Consider the following 21,950-nt stretch of genomic DNA (forward strand, 5'->3'; position numbering starts at 1 on the left):
TGATTATGTTAATTCATTTGTAATAGAGTTATATTCCATTTTGGGCAACCCCACACACATCCTAGTTGACCTTAATTATTTTTTATTTTAGAGAATGAGACATTATTATGATTCTAGGAGCAAAAGTTACACTTAGAGAAGTGGCATTCCCTCCTCATCCTTGCTTCTCCGTTACCATTCTCCTTCCTTTTACTCCTTTTCTTACCTCTAGGTAACCAGTTTCTCCAATTTCTGATTTATCCTTCCTGTATTTCTTTTGCAGGAATGAACAGGTTATTTTCATACACCACCTTCTTTCTTATACAAAGGTAGCATACTAGCGATACACCAGGTGCACTTTACTTTTTTCATTTAACAGTATATCCTGGAAATCCCTCAAATCAGTTCACAGAGATGTTCCTCATTCATTTTTACAGCTGCATAGTATTCCGTGGTCTGGATGTTCCAGAGTTTATTCAACCACTCTCTTATGAATGAGCATTTAGGTTGTTTCTAGCATTTTTCAAACAGAAACGATGATGCAATTAATAACTGTGCATAAGTATTTTTGTATTATTGGAAGTGTAGCTTCTGGGTAAATTTCAGAAGTATGATTGTTGGGTCAAAACATAAGTGTGTATTTTGTTTTGTTAGGTGTTGACATATTTCCCTCCAGAAGGGTTGCACCAATCCTTTTAGATTTTAGCCTTTTCTAATTTGTAGAAATTCAGGAAGTCTGTGTTTGGCAATACCAAAACCAGTTTTATAAATGGATATCCAGATACTTCTGGAAAATAGAATGATTCAGTTATTTACTTCTCTGTCTATATGCAATAAATTATTTCATTTATTCCACAAATGCATAATCGAATACTTTCTGTAAAACGAGAATTCTGGAAAATATTAATTCTGGAAAATTAAAGAAAACTAGATTCTGGCTCTTAAATAATTTACATTTTGATGAGTTGTTAGTACAGTGAATCAGTATAAAGTTCAGTCAAGTGTGCTAACTTCACACCAAAGAGAGATTCTAGGCATTAAGATGGTATAGAAAAACAATCTTAACTTCTAGTAGAATATTGGACATTGTTTTCAGGTCACTTTAACATCATTCTTAATGGAGTGTTTCTCTTCTTCCTTCTCTCGCTTCATGAGTTTTCCATGGAAAGCTGAAAAAAAAGCCTTATTTAACAGGATGTTTATAGAGTTTTCCCAGTCATTTCATCTTCCATTTTGGCTATATAACAATAGTGTCCTTCTTTGTTTTGATGTGTATTTGCTGGCTAGAATATGAAAACAGAATTCTTCTTATTAATTAATGTCTTGGAGAAAAATTTAATGACTTAACCCATGAAAGGCATTGTTTGTAAAGAGAACCAAAGAGTCTTCTTTTCACAAAAGACTTGTTTGTACCAGGTGCCTTTTCACAGAACAAACCTGAATAACTTTTTAAAAAGTAGAGGATTCAGATTTTAAATATTATATTTACTAAGGGCAAAAAGTAATGCATTTGAGTTTCAGGACAAAATCCAAAGTATTTCCTTTCTGTCCCCACAAATCCCTAACTACTTTGATTTTTTAAAAATCTACCTGAAGTACATAGTTTTGGGCTTCTCTTTCTTGCATTTCTTCACCCCATTGGCTCACAAAATAATTGACAGTGGGGTAGAATGAGTTTTTGAAGACTCTTTGGTGCCCTCCCTCTTACTGTTGATTTTTGTTCTTTATAATTTAAGAACTTAAGTCTCAAACATATTTTCAAGAATTTGTCTTTAACCTTTGTATTTACTTTGTCCTCCATTTAGATTTTTTCTTTAGATGATAGAAGATTTGCTTAGTACTCGGATAAGGAATAATGAAGGCACTTTTCAAGTTTACTGAAGAAAACCCTACCATTGTGTTTATTTTCCACTTGTTTACAGGGTTACTGAATAAAGGCATATGTTAGTATTTTTTTTTAACATCTTTATTGGGGTATAATTGCTTTACAATGGTGTGTTACATATGTTAGTATTTGATAAGAATTGTATAAGTTTGGCTCTAATGAATAGATTCATCACTACTTTCCACAAGTTTTTCTCCAATGAGGTGTCAGATAGATCATTCTAAATAGCAATAGAAGGAGCCAGTCACTGACCATGCTTCCTAAAGCTTGCCATAGTGCACACAAGGACATAAATTTAGGTTCCTATGAGGTCCATTATAGATGATGTAAACGATGAAGCAAGGTAGAAGCTGATCATGGTAGCAGGAAAACGGAGTAGTCCCATGTGCTGTCTGGAAGAAGGACGCAAATACTCAATTGCATCTGGTGTTACCTCGATGAAATGCAAGCACAGTGATCCCAGGTTTAACAATTGAATGAGAAAAGCCAGTAGTCTGGATTTTTATTGAAATCTTATTATTTATTTAAGTTACTTATTAACTAATGCAGGTATTTGGCTACCTATATATATATATATATATATATATATATATATATATATATATATATGTAGAAAACAACTCGTAAAGTGGTGATGCATCTGTTCATTAGGTTTTCCAATGTATCAAGAAAAGCTGGTAGTCTGGATTTTTTATTTAAATTGTTTTGAAATTTTTCCCAAATAATTCAAATATTTTTTTGAAAGGTCTGTGGGCCTTGTATTAGTCTGCAATGGCTGCCATAACAGAATACCACAGGCTGGATAGCTTAAACAACAGAAATGTATTTTCTCACAGTTCTGGAGGCTGAAAGTCCAAGATCAAGGTGTCATCAGGGTTGATTTCCTCCTTTTTTCCAGGCTCGCCGACAGCTGCTTTGGCACTGTGCCTTCACGTGACCTTTCTTGTGTGTGTGTGCAGAGAGAGAGAGAGAAAGTGAGAGTGAGGGTTCCGGTGTTTCTTCCTCTTCTTATAAGGATACCAGTCCTATTGGATTAGGGCTCACTCTTATAACCTTGTTTCACCTTAATTGTCTCCTTAAAGGTTCTATCTCCAAATGCAGTCACATTGGGGGTTAGGGCCTCAACATGTGAATTTTGAAGATAATTCAGTCCATTCGGGCCTCTGGCTTACAAAATCAAACTTCTCCAAACCTAGAGGTTTTGTTAAAACAGATTCTTAGGTCGCCTTCCTTATTTTCTGGCTCAGAAGGTCTGAGATGAGGTCCATCTATGTGATTCATCCTTTCTGGTTTCTGGAATTCTTCAGTCTCTTTGGATGTGTCTCTATTGCCCCGCCCACAATCTTAGGGCTATTAAAAGTTTATTGTATATTTCATAGGATTTTTGCAAGGGAGAGGAGGTAAAACAGACAAAGAACCTGTGCTCCCCAAACCCATTATGGTTTTTAAGTTTCTAAGAAAGAAAATAATTTTGAAAAACGTTTTTTCTTCACAAGTTGAGCAAAAGATCTTCAGATTCTCTAATAAGCTGAACGTATAAACTTCAAAGTGCAGTTGGAGCTGGGTTGAGGTAGGAAATTCAACTTATATATTCAATTGCATTTTAAAAGAGAATGATCTATAAGGAAAGAGAAATAATTTGTCCTCTATGAAAGGCATTAATCTTGTGGTTATTAGCATGTATTCTAAATTTGTGGCCCATGGACACTAAAATGGATATAGAGAAAATTCTGGAGAAATTGTAAAATGGAGCCGTCAAAATGATTATAAAGATTGTAATAGGTTCTGTCATAAAAGATTAAAGAAATGTGACACTCTTTATTTTCCACCAACAAGTATTTTATATCTTACACAATGCTAGGTTTAAAAGAAGTAGACATATGATCTTGTGATCTGTGGAAGTTCTCAATTTTTTTCTGTCTCTGAACCTGCTGAATGAACTTCAGCAGTGAGATAAAATCCCATGGGTATATCTCAAATTATTTACAATGACTTTTGTGCTAGCTTTTACTTTACTCCTCAGATGTATAACTAGTAAATTTAAACCAGTTACTCAAGAGTAAGGTGATTGTGGGATGATTTTGCTTCTGATATTTTTTTAAAAGTAAGCTGTTTACAAACTTCTGAACTTTATTTTAGTATCACACCTTATTAAATCTTGGCTGAGAATTATTTTTTTTGTTGTTTGTTTGTTTGTTTGTTTTTGCGGTACGCGAGCCTCTCACTGTTGCTGCCTCTCCCGTTGCGGAGCACGGGCTCCGGACGTGCAGGCTCAGCGGCCATGGCTCACGGGCCCAGCTGCTCCGCGGCATGTGGGATCTTCCCGGACCGGGGCACGAACCCGTGTCCCCTGCATTGGCAGGCGGACTCTCAACCACTGCGCCACCAGGGAAGCCTTTGGCTGAGAATTATTGAGCTAGAAGTCTAAGAAGTACTTTAGTTTTTTTCTCATTTGTCCAGGGATTATGAAGAGGAGGATAAGTAGCTAACTGTATTCTGTAGAGGTTGACTGAGCTAGACCTACCATACAAGTCTATGTTCCTGGGACTTCCTCATAGTTGGGAAGACATTGAAATGAATAATTGGGGACAATTATAGACAGATTAATTCTGAGTGCTTTATAGTTGTCAGTGCCCCAAAGTAGGGAACTGAATCCCCCCAGTCTCTTTCTACTCTCTTAACTGTTTCTTTTAATAATTAACTATTTCTTGCCTTTCCTTTATCTTTAAAATGTATTCTGCAAATCACGCTCTAAATTTACCACCTGCATTTTTATTCCCTTTGAACAAATAATGTGGATTTTGAAGGACTATTTATATATATGTATCATCTTCTCCCTTTGTTTTTCATGTCAGTCCATGTACAGAGGATCACCGGTTAGTACAAATTTTAGAATTTTTAACTGCTGACTTTTATAGGTAAAAGAGAACATAAGTTTCATGCTATTTGGTAACAAATTTCAAAGTAAGTGCATCTTCTTAAACTTCCCCTCACAGTTTGTTTTCCATTCCAGTCAACCTCTGAATGTAAAGAATAACCTTTTTTTTTTTTTTCCTGTCTGGCATTTTGTTGGTAATTCCTCGCATGATGTCATATTTTTTTCAACTTTAAACCAGTTTTTGAAATTCATTCTGTAGTTGTGTTTATTGTGTGCACCTAATGAATGCCCCTGAAATTTCCACTGAAACCATGTTTTTATGGCTCACCCTGCTTCCTCTTGTGTACTGCTGCACAGGCATGACCACATGTTACTGACGTCTAGTAAAGTGCTACTTATTGCATAATTAAATGGTCTGTAATCTTCTAGTACATTACTAGTACAGTTTTTCTTTTTAAACAGATTAAATTAGTCAACATTAACTCCACTGATATAGCTGATGGCCGACCCTCGATAGTTCTCGGACTGATGTGGACCATTATTCTGTATTTCCAGGTATTGTACTTCTTCAGCTCCCTTTTCAGTTGATATAAATGTTACAGATGGAGGTAGTGGTGGACATTTTAATGATGAATAATGCCCTCATTTTCTGTACCTTTGCGGCTGAACCTCAAGTTAGCAGAGATGTGACCTTCACATGTACATTGTTTTTTGTTGGCAGAAAATGCCCTCTTTTTCTCCGCTAAGGTGTTATATATGGAACTCCCCAAAGAACTCGGCCAGGTACCCAATCCAAGAAGTGGGTAGAACACGATGGAGATGAAATATTGGTGTCAAAAGAGTTCAGGAAGTTTTTCTTTGTCCTCTGGAAGGGAGCGGTTCTATGCTCCTATTAGACATTAAGGGGAGAAATTAACTTGCTGTTCTCTCTGGGATAATTCTTCTAGCCGTAAGGTCGTTTTTTTAAAGAAATGGACTTTATTTTTTAGAGCAGTTTGAGGTTCTCAGCAAAACTGAGCAACGAGTACAGAAATTTCCCATGTACCTCCTGCACCCACACATGCACAGCCTCCCCTTAACCAGTATCCCCCATGGGAGTGGAACATTGGTTACAATTAATGAACCTTTACTGACACATCACTATCATTTCAAGGTTTGTAGTTTACATTAGGATTCACTCTTGGTGTGTACATCCTTTGAGTCTGGAGAACCATTAGGTTTCGTTTTCTTCATTCATGCATGTATTTAACAAGCGTTCATTACTGTGTACAAGGTCCCATTTTAGATGTGGAAGGAAGTGCAAACAGGAGTAAGACATTGGTCGTGCCCTTTAAGAGCTTATATTGTTGGGAGGTTAAGGGTGTTAAGATCAATCAAGTTGGAAAATTAAACCACCTGAGAAGAGAAGAACAAAGATAATGCTGACGTAATGCTGACGTTTTGCCGACTGTTTGATGCACACGCAGATTGAGGAGTTGACCAGCAACTTACCGCAGCTGCAACCTCTGTCCAGCAGCACATCCTCCGTGGACAGCGTGGTCAGCTCTGAGACCACCAGCCCCCCAAGCAAACGGAAGGTGGCCACCAAGATCCAAGGAAATGCTAAGAAGGCTTTATTAAACTGGGTCCAGTACACAGTCGCCAAGTAAGTACCAAGGAGTTTGTTTAAATTAGAAACCCTTGAATAATTTGAGTTATCAATTTATGACTGAGCGCACATTCCAGTGATTGCAAAATTTGTGGAGACAGAGGAATGAATGGCTTTGCTCCGGCTCTCATTTCACTCTTCCCTTGAATTAAAATGTAAACAGAAAGCATCCCTGATACTCTAGGAAAATGGTGTAATAAAACTAAATCCTTCTTCACTTGTGTGATGGGACCCAATTAAGTTGTTTAATCCCTACACTTGATTAGCATGAGGACTAATGCCATTTAGGTCATTGTTTGGATTTTCTGCTGCTATTAGCTAATTTTTACACAAATAAATTAGAGGTTTAAACGTGATTATCTCTTCGTAAGACTATTGAGTTCTATTTAATAATATTGTGGACCGAGATCCACATTCTGAAATAATCATATTTGTTTTTATACCTTGAAACTTTCTGGCAATTTTATTTTTTAATGTTTTCTTTGATCTTATCTTTTATCTGGAATGTACATTCTTTTGTCAGCTCCAGCTATATGGACTGGGAGTTTGCTTCTAAGCATAATAAATTTACATGTGTGCACATATATGTGAGGATACTGGATATAAAATTACTACTCTCAAAAAGTACTTTCTCATAGCAATTGCAATAGAGTTTCAAGTTGATCATACCAATATTTTGTGGTCATATGTGGTACGTAATAAGAACTCTTCACCTAGAAGATGTGTTTTTGTAAGATTTTCCTAAATGACGTGTAAAATTAACTCGCTTTCTATTTTGTTTCACATGCCTAGATATAACCCACATCTAATTCTCTCCTTCTGGAAAATAGTTGTAAACAAGTACTTATCATTATAAAACACTGAGGCACTAAACACAGGAAGTTCTATTTTTAAAGAGTTTGAAGAGCAAAAATAAGGAGAGAAAAAAATAAACGTAGAGAAGATGTAATTAGTGTTACTAACATATAGTTTTATTTAACTTGTAAAGTGTGTTGATGGTTTTCTAATTTGGGGTATATTTTTATGATTCAAGTTGCAATTAAAAATATTTCTGAAAGCAAAGCTTTGTGACTCTTGGGACTCTAGTAGGGATGAAATTAAAAGCCCTTCCCATATTGCTGGCATGCTCTTTGCATTCCATCTACAGTGGGTATTACTAATCTCTTTTGCAGCTTAACCAAGCAGGGAGAAGAAACATGTTGGGTAGGAGAGGACTGGTGACCACATGCTACAACATATATCATGATGCTATCACGATAAAAATTTGTAATAATGTCAATGTGACATTCTGTTGTCTCTTGCTCCACACAGCATTTAATTAAACAAAGTAAATAAATTTTCATTTAATATTATATAGCTTGAAATAAAATCAAATTCAGTGATGTTGGAGTTTTCCTACATAAGTTTTGTTTCACACATGATGTGCAGGGGTCTAATAATAATCGTCATTCCTGCAACTTGTATGTTTGTAACATTGGTGGAAGTTGTATTTTCCTTACCTGTATAAATGTCCAGATTTGTGGACCCAAGGATTCTCCACCTATCAACACCTCAGTGAGATCCATTTATTTAACAGCTGCATAAATTGTAGAGATTTAGGGAGATGACCGCTTTCTGCCATGAATAGTCTGGAACGAACACATGATTCTGTCATGCTACCACATTGTCGATAATTTTTCTAAAAGCTATTTTACACTATCCTGGTATTTATTTTTCAAGCAATTTCTTACCTGACATGGATAAAATAACTTTAGAATCTGTACCTAGTTCAGTATATGACATGTCTGTAAAATTATCACACACTCCATAGTGTGAAGGTTTATCCATCTCACAAGACTGAAGATGGCGAGAAAGGATAAAACATCCAGTGAGCACCAAATTGTTGGAGTGTATTGAGTTTTCATATAAAATTTCAAAATACTTGATAAGTAAATCAAAAAACTGTTTCAGTAACACAAGATAGTTAATCCCCCCTTCTTTTTTATTTTTATTTTTTACCAATTTCATCTACTCTCTGTACTGTCAGAAATGAAAGCATGTCTGACATTTGCATACCTTCTTTTCAAATGTCTAAGAACAATTGTATTTTAGGACAAAAATCAGTAAGATAACCAAACAAATGAAGACATGTGTATACAGACCCATTCAAAATAACTTGAAGCAAATATGTATTCGCCTATAAACTGGATGTACTTTAAGTGATGTATCTAAGTGTCTTTCAGTTTGTATCACTTCTTTAAGTGAGGTATCTAAATTTTCTTTGAAATCTACAATTCAGAGGCTTGGACTAAAGCTTTTTAGGAATATCACCTACTAGTTTGATCTAATACAAAACATTATAAGTGTGTGTGCATGCATCTGTGTGTGTGTGTGTATTCAACAAATAAGGAGGAAGACCATGTAACAAACCATTTTTAATTGTTCCAACATGGTGAATATTTAGGAAAACATTTTACATATACAATAAAATTCAAGAAAATCAGAAAATAATACATGATGAATATTTATCAGCTGTTCACTTATTTATACCCACCTTAATTTCTTTTTTTAGTTTTTTTTATACAGCAGTTTCTTATTAGTCATCCATTTTACACACATCAGTGTATACATGTCAATCCTAATCTCCCAATTCATCACATCACCACCCCCACCCCTGGCCGCTTTCCCCCCTTGCTGTCCATACGTTGGTTTTCTACATCTGTGTCTCTATTTCTGCCCTGCAAACCGGTTGATCTGTACCATTTTTCTAGGTTCCACATATATGCATTAATATACGATATTTGTTTTCCTGTTTCTGACTTACTTCACTCTGTATGACAGTCTCTAGATCCACCCACATCTCTACAAATGACCCAGTTTCATTCCTTTTTATGGCTGAGTAATATTCCAATATATATATGTACCACATCTTCTTTATCCATTAGTCTGTCGATGGACATTTAGGTTGCTTCTGTGACCTGGCTATTGTAAATAGTGCTGCAATAAACATTGTGATACATGACTCTTTTTGAGTTATGGTTTTCTCTGGGTATATGCCCAGTAGTGGGATTGCTGGATCATATGGTAATTCTATTTTTAGTTTTTTAAGGAACCTCCATACTGTTCTCCATAGTGGCTGTAACAATTTACATTCCCACCAACAGTGCAAGAAGGTTCCCTTTTCTCCACACCCTCTCCAGCATTTGTTGTTTGTAGATTTTCTGATGATGCCGATTCTAACTGGTGTGAGGTGATACCTCATTGTAGTTTTGATTTGCAGTTCCCTAATAATTAGTGATGTTGAGCAACTTTTCATGTGCCTCTTGGCCATCTGTATGTCTTCTTTGGAGAAAAGTCTGTTTAGGTCTTCTGCCCATTTTTGGATTGGGTTCTTTGTTTTTTTAATATTGAGCTGCATGAGCTGTTTATTTATTTTGGAGATTAATCCTTTGTCGATTCGTTTGCAAATGTTTTCTCCCATTCCGTGGGTTGTCTTTTCGTCTTGTTTATGGTTTCCTTTGCTGTGCAAAAGCTTTTAAGTTTCATTAGTTCCAATTTGTTTATTTTTGTTTTTATTTTCATTACTCTAGGAGGTGGATCAAAAAAGACCTTGCTGTGGTTTATGTCAAAGAGTGTTCTTCCTATGTTTTCCTCGAAGGGTTTTATAGTGTCTGGTCTTACATATAGGTCTCTAATCCATTTTGAGTTTCTTTTTGTTTATGGTGTTAGGGAGTGTTCTAATTTCATTCTTTTACATGTAGCTGTTCAGTTTTCCCAGCACCGCTTATTGAAGAGACTGTCTTTTCTCCATTGTATGTTCTTGCCTCCTTTGTCATAGATTAGTTGACCATAGGTGCGTGGGTTTATCTCTGGGCTTTCTGTCTTGTTCCATTGATCTATATTTCTGTTTCTGTGCCAGTACCATATTGTCTTGCTTACTGTAGCTTTGTAGTATAGTCTGAAGTCAGGGAGTCTGATTCCTCCAGCTCCGTTTTTTGTTCTCAAGACTGCTTTGGCTATTTGGGGTCTTTTGTGTCTCCATACAAATTTTAAGATTTCTTGTTCTAGTTATGTAAAAAATGCCATTGGTAATTTGATAGAGATTGCATTGAATCTGTAGATTGCTTTGGGTAGTATATTCATTTTCACAATATTGATTCTTCCAATCCAAGAACATGGCATATCTCTCCATCTGTTGGTATCATCTTTAATTTCTTTCATCAGTGTCTTATAGTTTTCTGCATAAAGGTCTTTTGTCTCCATAGGTAGGTTTATTCCTAGGTATTTTATTCATTTTGTTGCAATGCTAAATGGGATTGTTTACTTAATTTCTCTTTCTGACCTTTCATTGTTAGTGTATAGGAATGCAAGAGATTTCTGTGCATTAATTTTGTATCCTGCAACTTTACCAAATTCATCGATTAGCTCTAATAGTATTCTGGTGGCCTCTTTAGGATTCTCTATGTATAGTATCATGTCGTCTGCAAACAATGACAGTTTTACTTCTTTTCCAATTTGTATTCCTTTCATTTCTTTTTCTTCTCTGATTGCCGTGGCTAGGACTTCAAATACTATGTTGAATAATAGTGGTGAGAGTGGACATCCTTGTCTTGTTCCTTCCTGATCTTAGAGGAAATGCTTTCAGTTTTTCACTATTGAGAATGATGTTTACTGTGGCTTTGTCGTATATGGCTTTTATTATGTTGAGGTAGGTTCCCTCTATGCCCTCTTTCTGAGAGTTTTTATCATAAATGGGTATTGAATTTTGTCAAAAGCTTTCTCTGCATCTATTGAGATGATCATATGGTTTTTACTCTTCAATTATTTAATATGGTGTATCACATTGATTGATTTGCGTATATTGAAGAATCCTTGCATCCCTGGGATAAACACACTTGATCATGCTGTATGATCCCTTTAATATGTTGTTGGATTCTGTCTGCTAGTATTTTGTTGAAGATTTTTGCATGTATATTCATCAGTGATATTGGTCTGTAATTTTCTTTTTTTGTAGTATCTTTGTCTGGTTTTTGTATCAGGGTGATGGTGGCCTCGTAGAATGAGTTTGGGAGTGTTCCTTCCTCTGCAATGTTTTGGAAGAGTTTGAGAAGGATGGGTGTTAGCTCTTCTTTAAATGTTTGATAGAATTCACCTGTGAAGCCATCTGGTCCTGGACTTTTGTTTGTTGGAAGATTTTTAATCACAGTTTAAATTTCATTGGTTGTGATTGGTCTGTTCATATTTTCTATTTCTTCCTGGTTCAGTCTTGGAAGGTTATACCTCTCTAAGAATTTGTCCATTTCTTACAGGTTGTCCATTTTATTGGTATAGAGTTGCTTGTAGTAGTCTCTTAGGATGCTTTGTATTTCTGCGGTGTCTGTTGTAACTTCTCCTTTTTCATTTCTAATTTTATTGATTTGAGTCCTCTCCCTCTTTTTCTTGATGAGTCTGGCTAATGGTTTATCAATTTTGTTTATCTTCTCCAAGAACCAGCTTTTAGTTTTCTTGATCTTTGCTATTGTTTTCTTTGTTTCTATTTCATTTACTTCTGCTCTGATCTTTATGATTTCTTTCCTTCTGCTAACTTTAGGTTTTGTTTGTTCTTCTTTCTCTAGTTCCTTTAGGTGTAAGCTTAGATTGTTTATTTGAGATTTTTCTTGTTTCTTGAGGTAGGCTTGTATAGCTATGAACTTCCCTCTTAGAACTGCTTTTGCTGCATCCCATAGGTTTTGGATCGTTGTGTTTTTATTGTCATTTTTCTCTAGGTATTTTTTGAATTCCCCTTTGATTTCTTCAGTGATCTCTGGGTTGTTTAGTAATGTATTGTTTAGCGTCCATGTGTTCGTGTTTGTTACGTTTTTTTCCCTGTAAGTGATTTCTAATCTCATAGCGTTGTGGTTGGAAAAGATGCTTGATACGATTTCAGTTTTCTTAAATTTACTGAGGCCTTGATTTGTGACCCAAGATGTTATCTATCCTGGAGAATGTTCCACGTGCACGTGAGAATAAAGCGTAATCTGCTGTTTTTGGATGGAATTTCCTATAAATATCAATTAAATCTATCTGGTCTATTATGTCATTTAAAGCTTGTGTTTCCTTATTAATTTTCTGTTTGGATGATCTGTCCGTTGGTGTAAGTGAGGTGTTAGAATCCCCCACTGTTATTGTGTTACTGTCGATTTCCTCTTTTATAGCTTTTAGCAGTTGCCTTATGTATTGAGGTGCTCCTATGTTGGGTGCATATATATTTATAAATGTTACATCTTCTTCTTGGATTGATATCTTCATCATTATGTAGTGTCCTTCCTTGTGTCTTATAACATTCTTTATTTTAAAGTCTATTTTATCTGACATGAGTATGGCTACTCCAGCTTTCTTTTGATTTCCATTTGCATGGAGTATCTTTTTCCATCCCCTCACTTTCAGACTGTATGTGTCCCTAGGTCTGAAGTGGGTCTCTTGTAGGCCGCATATATATGGGTCTTGTTTTTGTATCCATTTAGCAAGCCTGTGTCTTTTGGTTGGAGCATTTAATCCATTCAAATTTAAGGTAATTATTGATATGTATGTTCCTATTACCATTTTGTTAATTGTTTTGGGTTTGGTTTTGTGGGTCCTTTTCTTCTGTTGTGTTTCCCACTTAGAGAAGTTCTTTTAGCATTTGTTGTAGAGCTGGTTTGGTGGTGCTGAATTCTCTTAGCTTTTGCTTGTCTGGAAAGCTTTTGATTTCTCCCCAGAATCTGAATGAGATCCTTGCTGGGTAGAGTAATCTTGTTTGTAGGTTCTTCCCTCTCATTACTTTAAGTATATCATGGCACTCCCTTCTGGTTTGTAGAGTTTCTGCTGAGAAATCAGCTGTTAAACCGTATGGGAGTTCCCTTGTATGTTATTAGTTGTTTTTCCCTTGCTGATTTCAATAATTTTTCTTTGTCTTTAATTTTGCCGGTTTGATTACTATGTGTCTTGGCGTGTTTCTCCTTGGGTTTCTCCTGTATGAGACTCTCTGCACTTCCTGGAGTTGGGTGGCTATTTCCTTTCCCATGTTAGGGAAGTTTTCGACTCTAATCTCTTCAGATATTTTCTCTGGTCCTTTCTCTCTCTCTTCTCCTTCTAGGACCCCTGTAATGTGAATATAGGGGTGCATTTCATGTTGTCCCAGAGGTCTGTTAGGCTGTCTTCATTTCTTTTCATTCTTTTTTCTTTAATCTGTTCTGCAGTAGTGAATTCCACCATTCTGTCTTCCAGGTCACTTATCCTTTCTTCTGCCTCAGTTATTCTGCTATTGATTCCTTCTAGTATATTTTTCATTTCAGTTATTGTATTGTTCATCTCTGTTTTTTCTTTAATTCTTCTAGATCTTTATTAAACATTTCTTGCATCTTCTCGATCTTTGCCTCCATTCTTTTTCCGAGGTCCAGGATCACCTTCACTATCATTATTCTGAATTCTTTTTCTGGAAGGTTGCCTATGTCCACTTCATTTAGTTGTTTTTCTGGGGTTTTATCTTATTCCTTCATCTGGTACATAGCCCTCTGCCTTTTCATCTTGTCTGTCTTTCTGTGAATGTGGTTTTTGTTCCACAGGCTACAGGATTGTAGTTCTTCTTGCTTCTGCTGTCTGCCCTCTGGTGGATGAGGCTATCTAAGTGGCTTGTGCAAGTTTCCTGATGGCCCGGACTGGTGGTGGGTAGAGCTGGCTATTGCTGTGGTGGGCAGAGCTCAGTAAAACTTTAATCCGCTTGTCTGATGATGGGTGAGGCTGGGTTTCCTCCCTGTTGGTTGCTTGGCCTGAGGCAACCCAACACTGGAGTCTTCCTGGGCTCTTTGGTGGGCCTAATGGTGGACTCTGGGAGGGATCATGCCAAGGAGTACTTCCCAGAATTTCTGCTGCCAGTGTCCTTGTCTTCACAGTGAGACAGAGCCACCCCCCACCTCTGCAGGAGGCCCTGCAACACTAGCAGGTAGGTCTGGTTTAGTCTCCTATGGTGTCACTGCTCCTTCCCCCAGGGTGCTGATATGCACACTACTTTGTGTGTGCCCTCCAAGAGTGGAGTCTCTGTTTCCCATAGTCTTGTAGAAGTCCTGCAATGAAATCCCACTAGCCTTCAAAGTCTGATTCTCTAGGAATTCCTCCTCCTATTGCAGGACCCCCAGCTTGGGAAGCCTGACGTGGGGCTCAGAACCTTCACTCCAGTGGTGGACTTCTGTGGTATAAGTGTTCTCCAGTTTGTGAGTCACCCATCCAGCAGTTATGGGATTTGATTTTATTGTGATTATGCCCCTCCTACCGTCTCATTGTGACTTCTCCTTTGTCTTTGGATGTGGGGTATCTTTTTTGGTGAGTTCCAGTGTCTTCCTGTCGATGATTGTTCAGCAGTTAGTTGTGATTCTGGTGTTCTCACAAGAGGGAGTGAGAGCGTGTCCTTCTACTCCGCCATCTTGAACCGGAACTAAATTTGTTAAAATGTAATTTGATACAAAGACACTAATATGTATAAAATAGATAACTAATAATAACCTGTTGTATAAAAAAAATAAAATAAAATTCAAAAAAAAATGTAAAATAAAATTAAAAAAATAATGTGAGGTGGCATAAAGAGACTGTGCATACAAAAACATTTTGAAATGGGGAACTGTTGGCAAATGGAAAATATAGGAAGAAAAATAAGATGAAGCCAGCGGCAAATGTACAAATGAATAGATAATAAGAACATACTGTTTAACCTGGGTGGACATTTGCCAGTGTGTCAGGCATTGTCTGAAAAGATTAAATCTGTACCACCAGAGACAGAAACTCTAAAAGAACTAAGAGATGTTGCTGCAATCTTACAAAATTGTTTTTAAAATATTTATTTAAGAAGCCAGTGATTAGGTCCAAGGATGTTATTTTTAGCACAATATATTTTATGAAAACTCAGTATACATTGGTAGAACATGATTTATAGTGAAGCTTAAAGTTTGCAGAGAGAAAATGTAAGGACATTTACCAACTTTTTATATTAATCACGGTATCAGTAAGATATATTGTCTCTTACAGTTTGTGCAAATTTTGAGAATATAGTAGAAAAGAAGAATTGAGTGATACTATTTCTGCTTTATTTAGAAACAACTGTAATGAGACTAAATTTCTAAAAAGAAACTACCAGAATATTTATCTACTGAATGTTACCTAATTTATTGATCACCTTTAAAGGCTCTAGACTTAGTCAAAAAATGTTGCTCAAAGACATCTTTGCAACTCTTTGTGAAACTGTCTTTATGGTTGATAAGCTACATGTAGAGAAAAATTATTCATTGTGAGCTTGCCTCGCTTCTGTTTTCAACACCAAAATATTGCTACCAACTTGCATCACTTCTTAGTGATCATATCTGGCTTTGAATTAAATCCACGAAAGAGCAAAGATTTGCCGCCAGCACATTGCCCTCAAGGCAATTCTAAAAAAAGAGTTTAAAAAACAATTTGCTCAAACAGTTTGATGGTAGGGTAAATGAATCTTGTGTGTACTTATGTGGAGTATAGGGTTTTTTGTGACTAGTTTAGAGACATCATCACAACCATTTGCATTTTGTTCATTCTACAGCATTTGATATAATTTAGCCACATTATATCTGTCTGTTATCATCTGTGCATGTACAACACAGGCTGCTTGTCATTCTCATTAGAAATGTGTTAGAGACTTCTTCAAAAAAATACACAATGGTGACTTATTACCAGTTTCGGTGTTTTTAAAATGTTCCCTTTTTTTATTTTGTCAGGTGTTTTTTCTCTCTATTGGGTTCCTTTAAAAATGTGCTTTCCATTGAGTCTTTCAATTACTGAAAACTCTAATATAGAAAACTCTTTAAGTATGGAACCAGAATTTCTACACCTTATCTTGGTACCCATTAAAAATTTTGCTCTGCTTATTTTTTCTCAAAACCAGTATACCGATGTAGCTAACTGCCCATCGTCCATTGCCGAGGAGGATTGGATTGAGTCTTTGAGGAAGTGTGCATTACCTGTTTAGAAAGTGACATTATCATTATTTTCTTTAAAGGCAGAGCGGCATAGAAGTAAAAGACTTCGGGCGGAGTTGGAGAAGTGGAGTGGCCTTTCATTCAGTCATCCATGCTATTCAACCGGAACTAGTGGACTTGGAGAAGGTGAAAGGAAGATCTAACCGGGAAAACCTGGAGGAGGCTTTCACTATTGCTGAAACGGAGCTGGGAATCCCGAGACTCCTAGATCCCGAAGGCACGTTGAGCGACTGCTGGCTCTTGTATCCCTCAACTCAGTAGGGTTATATGTCTTAAACCCAGATATTACAGATGCCTTCCGAGAGGTCAGAAAACTTTGAAAAGTGGGAAGGAATAGTATCTTCCTGCACCAGTTTTCTTTTGGAAAAATATTTGCCACTATACACGGGAGCAAAATACAGCTGTGTTGCTCCTAACAGCCCTTGACATGGGTGGTACCAGCCAGGGGAACTGTACTTACTCAGTGTACCTCAGGATGGAATGAAAGTTTTACAAGTGAGTGTACTGCGAGGAGGAGAATCCGGAAAAGTAAAACATTGTTAGTAATCTCAGAGCGTATCTTTAAAATGTTAGTCATTAGAAACTTAGAAATGTTGATAACTACCCAGTATTTAGGTGTCAGGAAAACTACCCAAGTGATTGACCTAATATCTTTCAGTAGAATTTCTTGGCAACTTCTTGGTGAGGCTGTGAATTTTAAGACTTTCTGGAAATGGAGTTAACTCTGTCAAGCCTTCAAAAGGCAATTTAGATGCCTTTAATAAACTTCTAGTTGTTTGTTAAATTGAAATAGAAGGGTCAAAGTGAATTTTCCAAAAGTCCCAGATAATGTCTTATTTGGCTTGGTAATTATGGAAATTTCCATTAATGAATGCAAAAATGTAAATACAGCGAAAGCAAGTTTTCTTTTAATATTTTATTTTATTTATTTTATCTGTTTTTTTTGGCTGCATCGGGTCTTCATTGTGGCACGTGGGCTTCTCTCTAGTTGTGGCGCGAGGGCTTCAGAGCGTGCGAGCTCAGTAGCTGCGGCACAGGCTTATTTGCCCTGCGGCATGTGGGATCTTAGTTCCCCGACCAGGGATCAAACCTGCGTCCCCTTCATTGGAAGGTGGATTCTTTACCACTGGACCACCAGGGAAGTCCCGCAAGTTATTTTTAAAGATGAGATTTCAGAATGAACATTTCTAGCTCTAAAACAGTGTCTACCTGCTTGGCTTCCTCTGAGATGACGGCCAGCATGGAGATCCCTTGACATTTTAGGGACCTGTGGTGCCCGCCCCCGCTCCAGTCTCACTAGGGGAGCCATGGACTTTCCACCTTGTGTCTTCACACACACATACCACACACACACAAAGCCAATAGTATCCAGGACACTACTCAGCTCAAGGGGAAAGACACACAAATATCACAGCCCTCACTTCAGAGAATGCATCAGAGCTGAAATTTCTTCCTAGAGTAGGATAGGAGGAGGATATGAATGGTTCTTTCATATCCACCAGACCAGAGGATCTTAATATTTTCTTTGATCATCAGAAATTGAGTTTGCCCACATGCAAGGCTATCCCACATATAAAGTGATTATTTTCCTAATGAGAACTTCCACTTCAAAAAAGTTTTTAGCCAACTTGAACATATAAACTCTTAGGAATACGGATTAAATAGACCAGTATCTATTATAACAATTGTTTTATGATTTAGTCGCATGTGTATTTAAAAACATATACTATATTAAGTCATGTATTAAATGTTTCCACTTTCACTCTTCATGAAAGTTTTATTCTTCACATGCATTCTCCACATCAGTGATCTTATCATTTCTAAAATCACCTCTGAGTCATCTCGTGAATTCCAGAATACATTATCTTTAAGTCTTTTAAGAGTTGTACCACTTCTTAAATCCTACATTGATGGTTGCTAGAAATTATATTTCAAATCACAAGAAACAATACAAAATATTAGGGCAGTTTTATATTTTGATTTTCATGGGTTTTGTTTGTTCTGGTTTTTTTTTCTCTATTGGTGCAGATATTGTATTTCTAATCTCCAAATGTAACCCCTTATTCCATTGCCTTTAAAAGGGATATTTAAGACTTGTTGAAAACATTCAACACTTTTTATGTATCCAGTCTTACCCTGATTCTATAATTACTAAATTCATATAAATATCTTTGCTTGATTTTTACTGATTTAATTAGGTAAACATCTATATACTTTAAAATGACAGTGATTGAGATCTTTTCAGGCTCTGTTTCACTCAAAGAGTACTTGATTGTTCAAAGTACAGTGACTTAGACGGAAGGCTCCACAGTGGAGAAGCTGCATAAGGACTTGGACACAAGGCATCTCTCTCTTTTCTAAAATAAATTGATATTTGGCCATATGTAGTATGTAGACTATGTAGTCACTTGTCATTCAGTGCCACATCTGTTAGCATGTTTTACTACTCATCTACCCCAACTCTGAAATGTACATATTATTTGTATTTTAGTAACTAGACAGAATGTAGGAACAACTCTATATATCTCATATTTCTGATGAGTGTAGAGATTATTTAAATGAAACATGTACTACTTTCCTAAAAGCTCTTGGTTAAAATATGTCATCTTTCTGAGTCGTAAAATTTCCCCCATGGATTATCCAGACTAAACTGGTTTTTCCTGTCACCATCTCTAAATAGTACTCTATTTTTCTTTTGCATTTAGGACAGTGTCTTTTGGTATATTCTCTAGATTTCAAAGTTTGTATTATTAAAATCTTTTTAATGCTATTTAATTTATTCACATTTGGGTTTGGTTTTTCCAGATGTTGATGTGGATAAACCAGATGAGAAGTCTATTATGACCTACGTAGCCCAGTTTCTGAAACATTATCCCGACGTTCACAGTACAGGCACTGATGGGCAAGAGAATGATGTAAGTGTTTGTTTTTGTTTGAGTGCTGATAATACACTCGATGGTAGTGACTTGGATTTTTAATATGCTGTTTTCAAAAAAGTAAACTGGAATGCATTTTAATGTGAGAGCAACTGAGTAAAGACTGATATCACCAATTGGGGAGGAGATTAGAGGGAAAGATTTCTCTGATTTGTATGTTGGATATAGCAGAGAAAGAATTATTAATAATAAATACTGAACATATAATAGTGAGGGATTAAAATCTAGGAAAGATAGGGAATTCCCTGGTGGTGCAGTGGTTAGGACTCCACACTTCCATTGCCAAGGGCACAGGTTCAATCTCTGGTCGGGGGACCAAGATCCCCCAAACAGCACGGCATGGCAAATAAAATGAAATGAAATAAAATAGTAGAGTAGAATAAAGTAAAGATAGCAGTGTCGGGAAACTTTATTGTAGCAATTTGACGATTGAATTAATTTTATATCCATCATATTATTTATGCATTTAGATCCTGAGTTCCCTTCTTCTGTTCAGTCTGATAAAATCTAATTTTGACTTTCAGATTTATAAGTTGCTACTCATTGCAAACATATGTAAGTAAGGCAAACTTATGAAAGTTCTAATTATTCACTGTGTTTAGATTCTCAGCCTCTCAGTAGTTTAAATAACATTTACATTTTTCATACTGCTCAAATGATATATGTTTGTTGTCATAAATAAACAAAAACAAAAGTTGGGAAAAAAAGAAAAAGAAAATTACCTGTACTTGACCTTCTGCAGAGAATCTATTCTAAAAAAAGTAACACTTTGGTGTGAGTTCCATGTGTGTAGACACATAGAATATTTTAACAAAAATATTGATAGAATTGTAGTATACATACAATTTTATAATTTTCTGTTTTCTGTTAACATCATACAAAAAACCCTTCTCATGCCATTCTTTCTAGAACATCATATAGACGTACAGTAATTTATTTACCCAATATTAATTGTTGAAAATTTCTGATTTTTTGCTGTTATAAAAAAATACTTCTATGAACAATTTTGTAGTAAGCATTGTTTTACAGTTCTTTCTTAGAAGAGAAATTCCTAGACTAAAGGGCATACAGATATTTACTGCTTTTGAAATGATTTTTTCAAATCCTCCTGTAGAAAGATCTCCCAGTTTACAGTCCAGCCAGCAGAATGCCTACATTCTGTTTTGAACAACAATGGATATTATTCTCCTATTTTTTAAAAGTACTGTAGTATTGTTTGTTTTGTGTTGTTGTTTTGGTTTTGGGTTTTTGCGGGTTTTTTTTTTTTTTTAGAGGGACGTGGATTTACTATTGAATTTAAAATTAATTATTAGGCAGAATGACATTAGGGAAGAATTATAAATGGAATTTTCAAGACATGTTAAAAACAATCTCTCTGTCTTTACTGTTGAGGTCTCTACTAGCGTTTTCAGAGAGGTTTGAGATTATAATGAAGAGAAACAAGAAAAACAAAAAACAAAGTGTACTGTGTGTCTTAGAAATGGATCTAAGGAAGGAAAAGGTCAGGGGAACATACACCAAAGTTTTCAAGTAGGAAAAGGTTTTGCACTAATAGAAATCTTCATAAAAGAATTAAGCAAAACAGCGGTAACTGGTGTTTCCTAGGTCGCTTAGATGAAGTTAAGGTGGCATTTGATAGAACTATGTTAGTTATTTTTAAAAACTATGGTTTCAAAAAAACAAAACAAAACTATGGTTTCAAGAAACCTTTTGTTGTTGTTCTTCTTTGCCAGGCTTCAGGCACAAATGTTGATCACCAGAGTGACTTATTCTATAGTTAGAAAAATAGTGTTCCTAAGGAGCACCACTGAAAGCAGAAGACTGTGCAAATTCCAGTGTGGACTGAGTTGTGTGCTTGGGATTCATTTGGGGTTTTCTGGGTTTTGAGAATATAATTGGGCATGGACAGTGCTCTATGAATAAGAAACTCTGTAAGGAGGTGTATTAGACTTACCTCATACGGCACAGAGAATATCAGCTTTCCACCTGATTGTCATATCTCCAGTTCTTATGTTACCCAGTTGGATTTACTTCTGAGCTGATTTCTAAACTTGTACTCTTAATTTCTCTGACATGAATCATCTCTCCAGATGAGTAAACACGGTGGCTGGTAATGTCTGAGAAATAAAATGAGATACTTACGTTAATGCTCATGAGTAAGGATTTAATGCAAAAATCCTCAGAGATTTGAAGCACACTCCTGCTTTAAACTTGTTAATATACTGTACTAACGAGCTTCATTATTAAGAAACTAACCTCATTCTCTAGAAGATAAATTCTGGTTTTCCTTTTAAAAAATAAGCTTTACCCTTTTTTTAATGAGGCATTTGTAATGCAGGGTATGAGCATCTAAAAATGAATATTTTGAGCACAATAAAAAGGATTAAAAAATTTTTATGATATAGGGCTTATGTTTGTTTAATGCAGCTAAATGGCCATCTAATTCTGTCTAATGAACCTTTAAGATTTTATACACTACATATTAGGGTTGGTGTCATCACCTAGAAATCCTCATTATTTGTCTACTCAGGTTTTATTAAATGGTTCTTTTACTTCATTTTTTAAAAATATTGACATCGGGCTTCCCTGGTGGTGCAGTGGTTGAGAGTCCGCCTGCCTATGCAGGGGA

General features: G+C 36.1%; 1 protein-coding gene across 1 annotated transcript in view; it reads left to right on the forward strand.

Moving 5' to 3' along the window:
- SYNE1 (spectrin repeat containing nuclear envelope protein 1) overlaps positions 1-21,950 on the forward strand; it is a 464,341-nt gene that overhangs the window by 104,608 nt on the left and 337,783 nt on the right. Inside the window, exons 6-9 of the mRNA XM_082855887.1 lie at positions 5,205-5,297; positions 6,209-6,387; positions 16,406-16,602; positions 19,191-19,300. Coding sequence (XP_082712013.1) covers positions 5,205-5,297; positions 6,209-6,387; positions 16,406-16,602; positions 19,191-19,300 — 579 coding nt within the window. The remainder of the gene's footprint in view (positions 1-5,204; positions 5,298-6,208; positions 6,388-16,405; positions 16,603-19,190; positions 19,301-21,950) is intronic.

The sequence above is a fragment of the Leucopleurus acutus genome (assembly GCF_964270905.1).
Source record: "Leucopleurus acutus genome assembly, chromosome: 15".
Taxonomy (NCBI): Eukaryota; Metazoa; Chordata; class Mammalia; order Artiodactyla; family Delphinidae; genus Leucopleurus; species Leucopleurus acutus.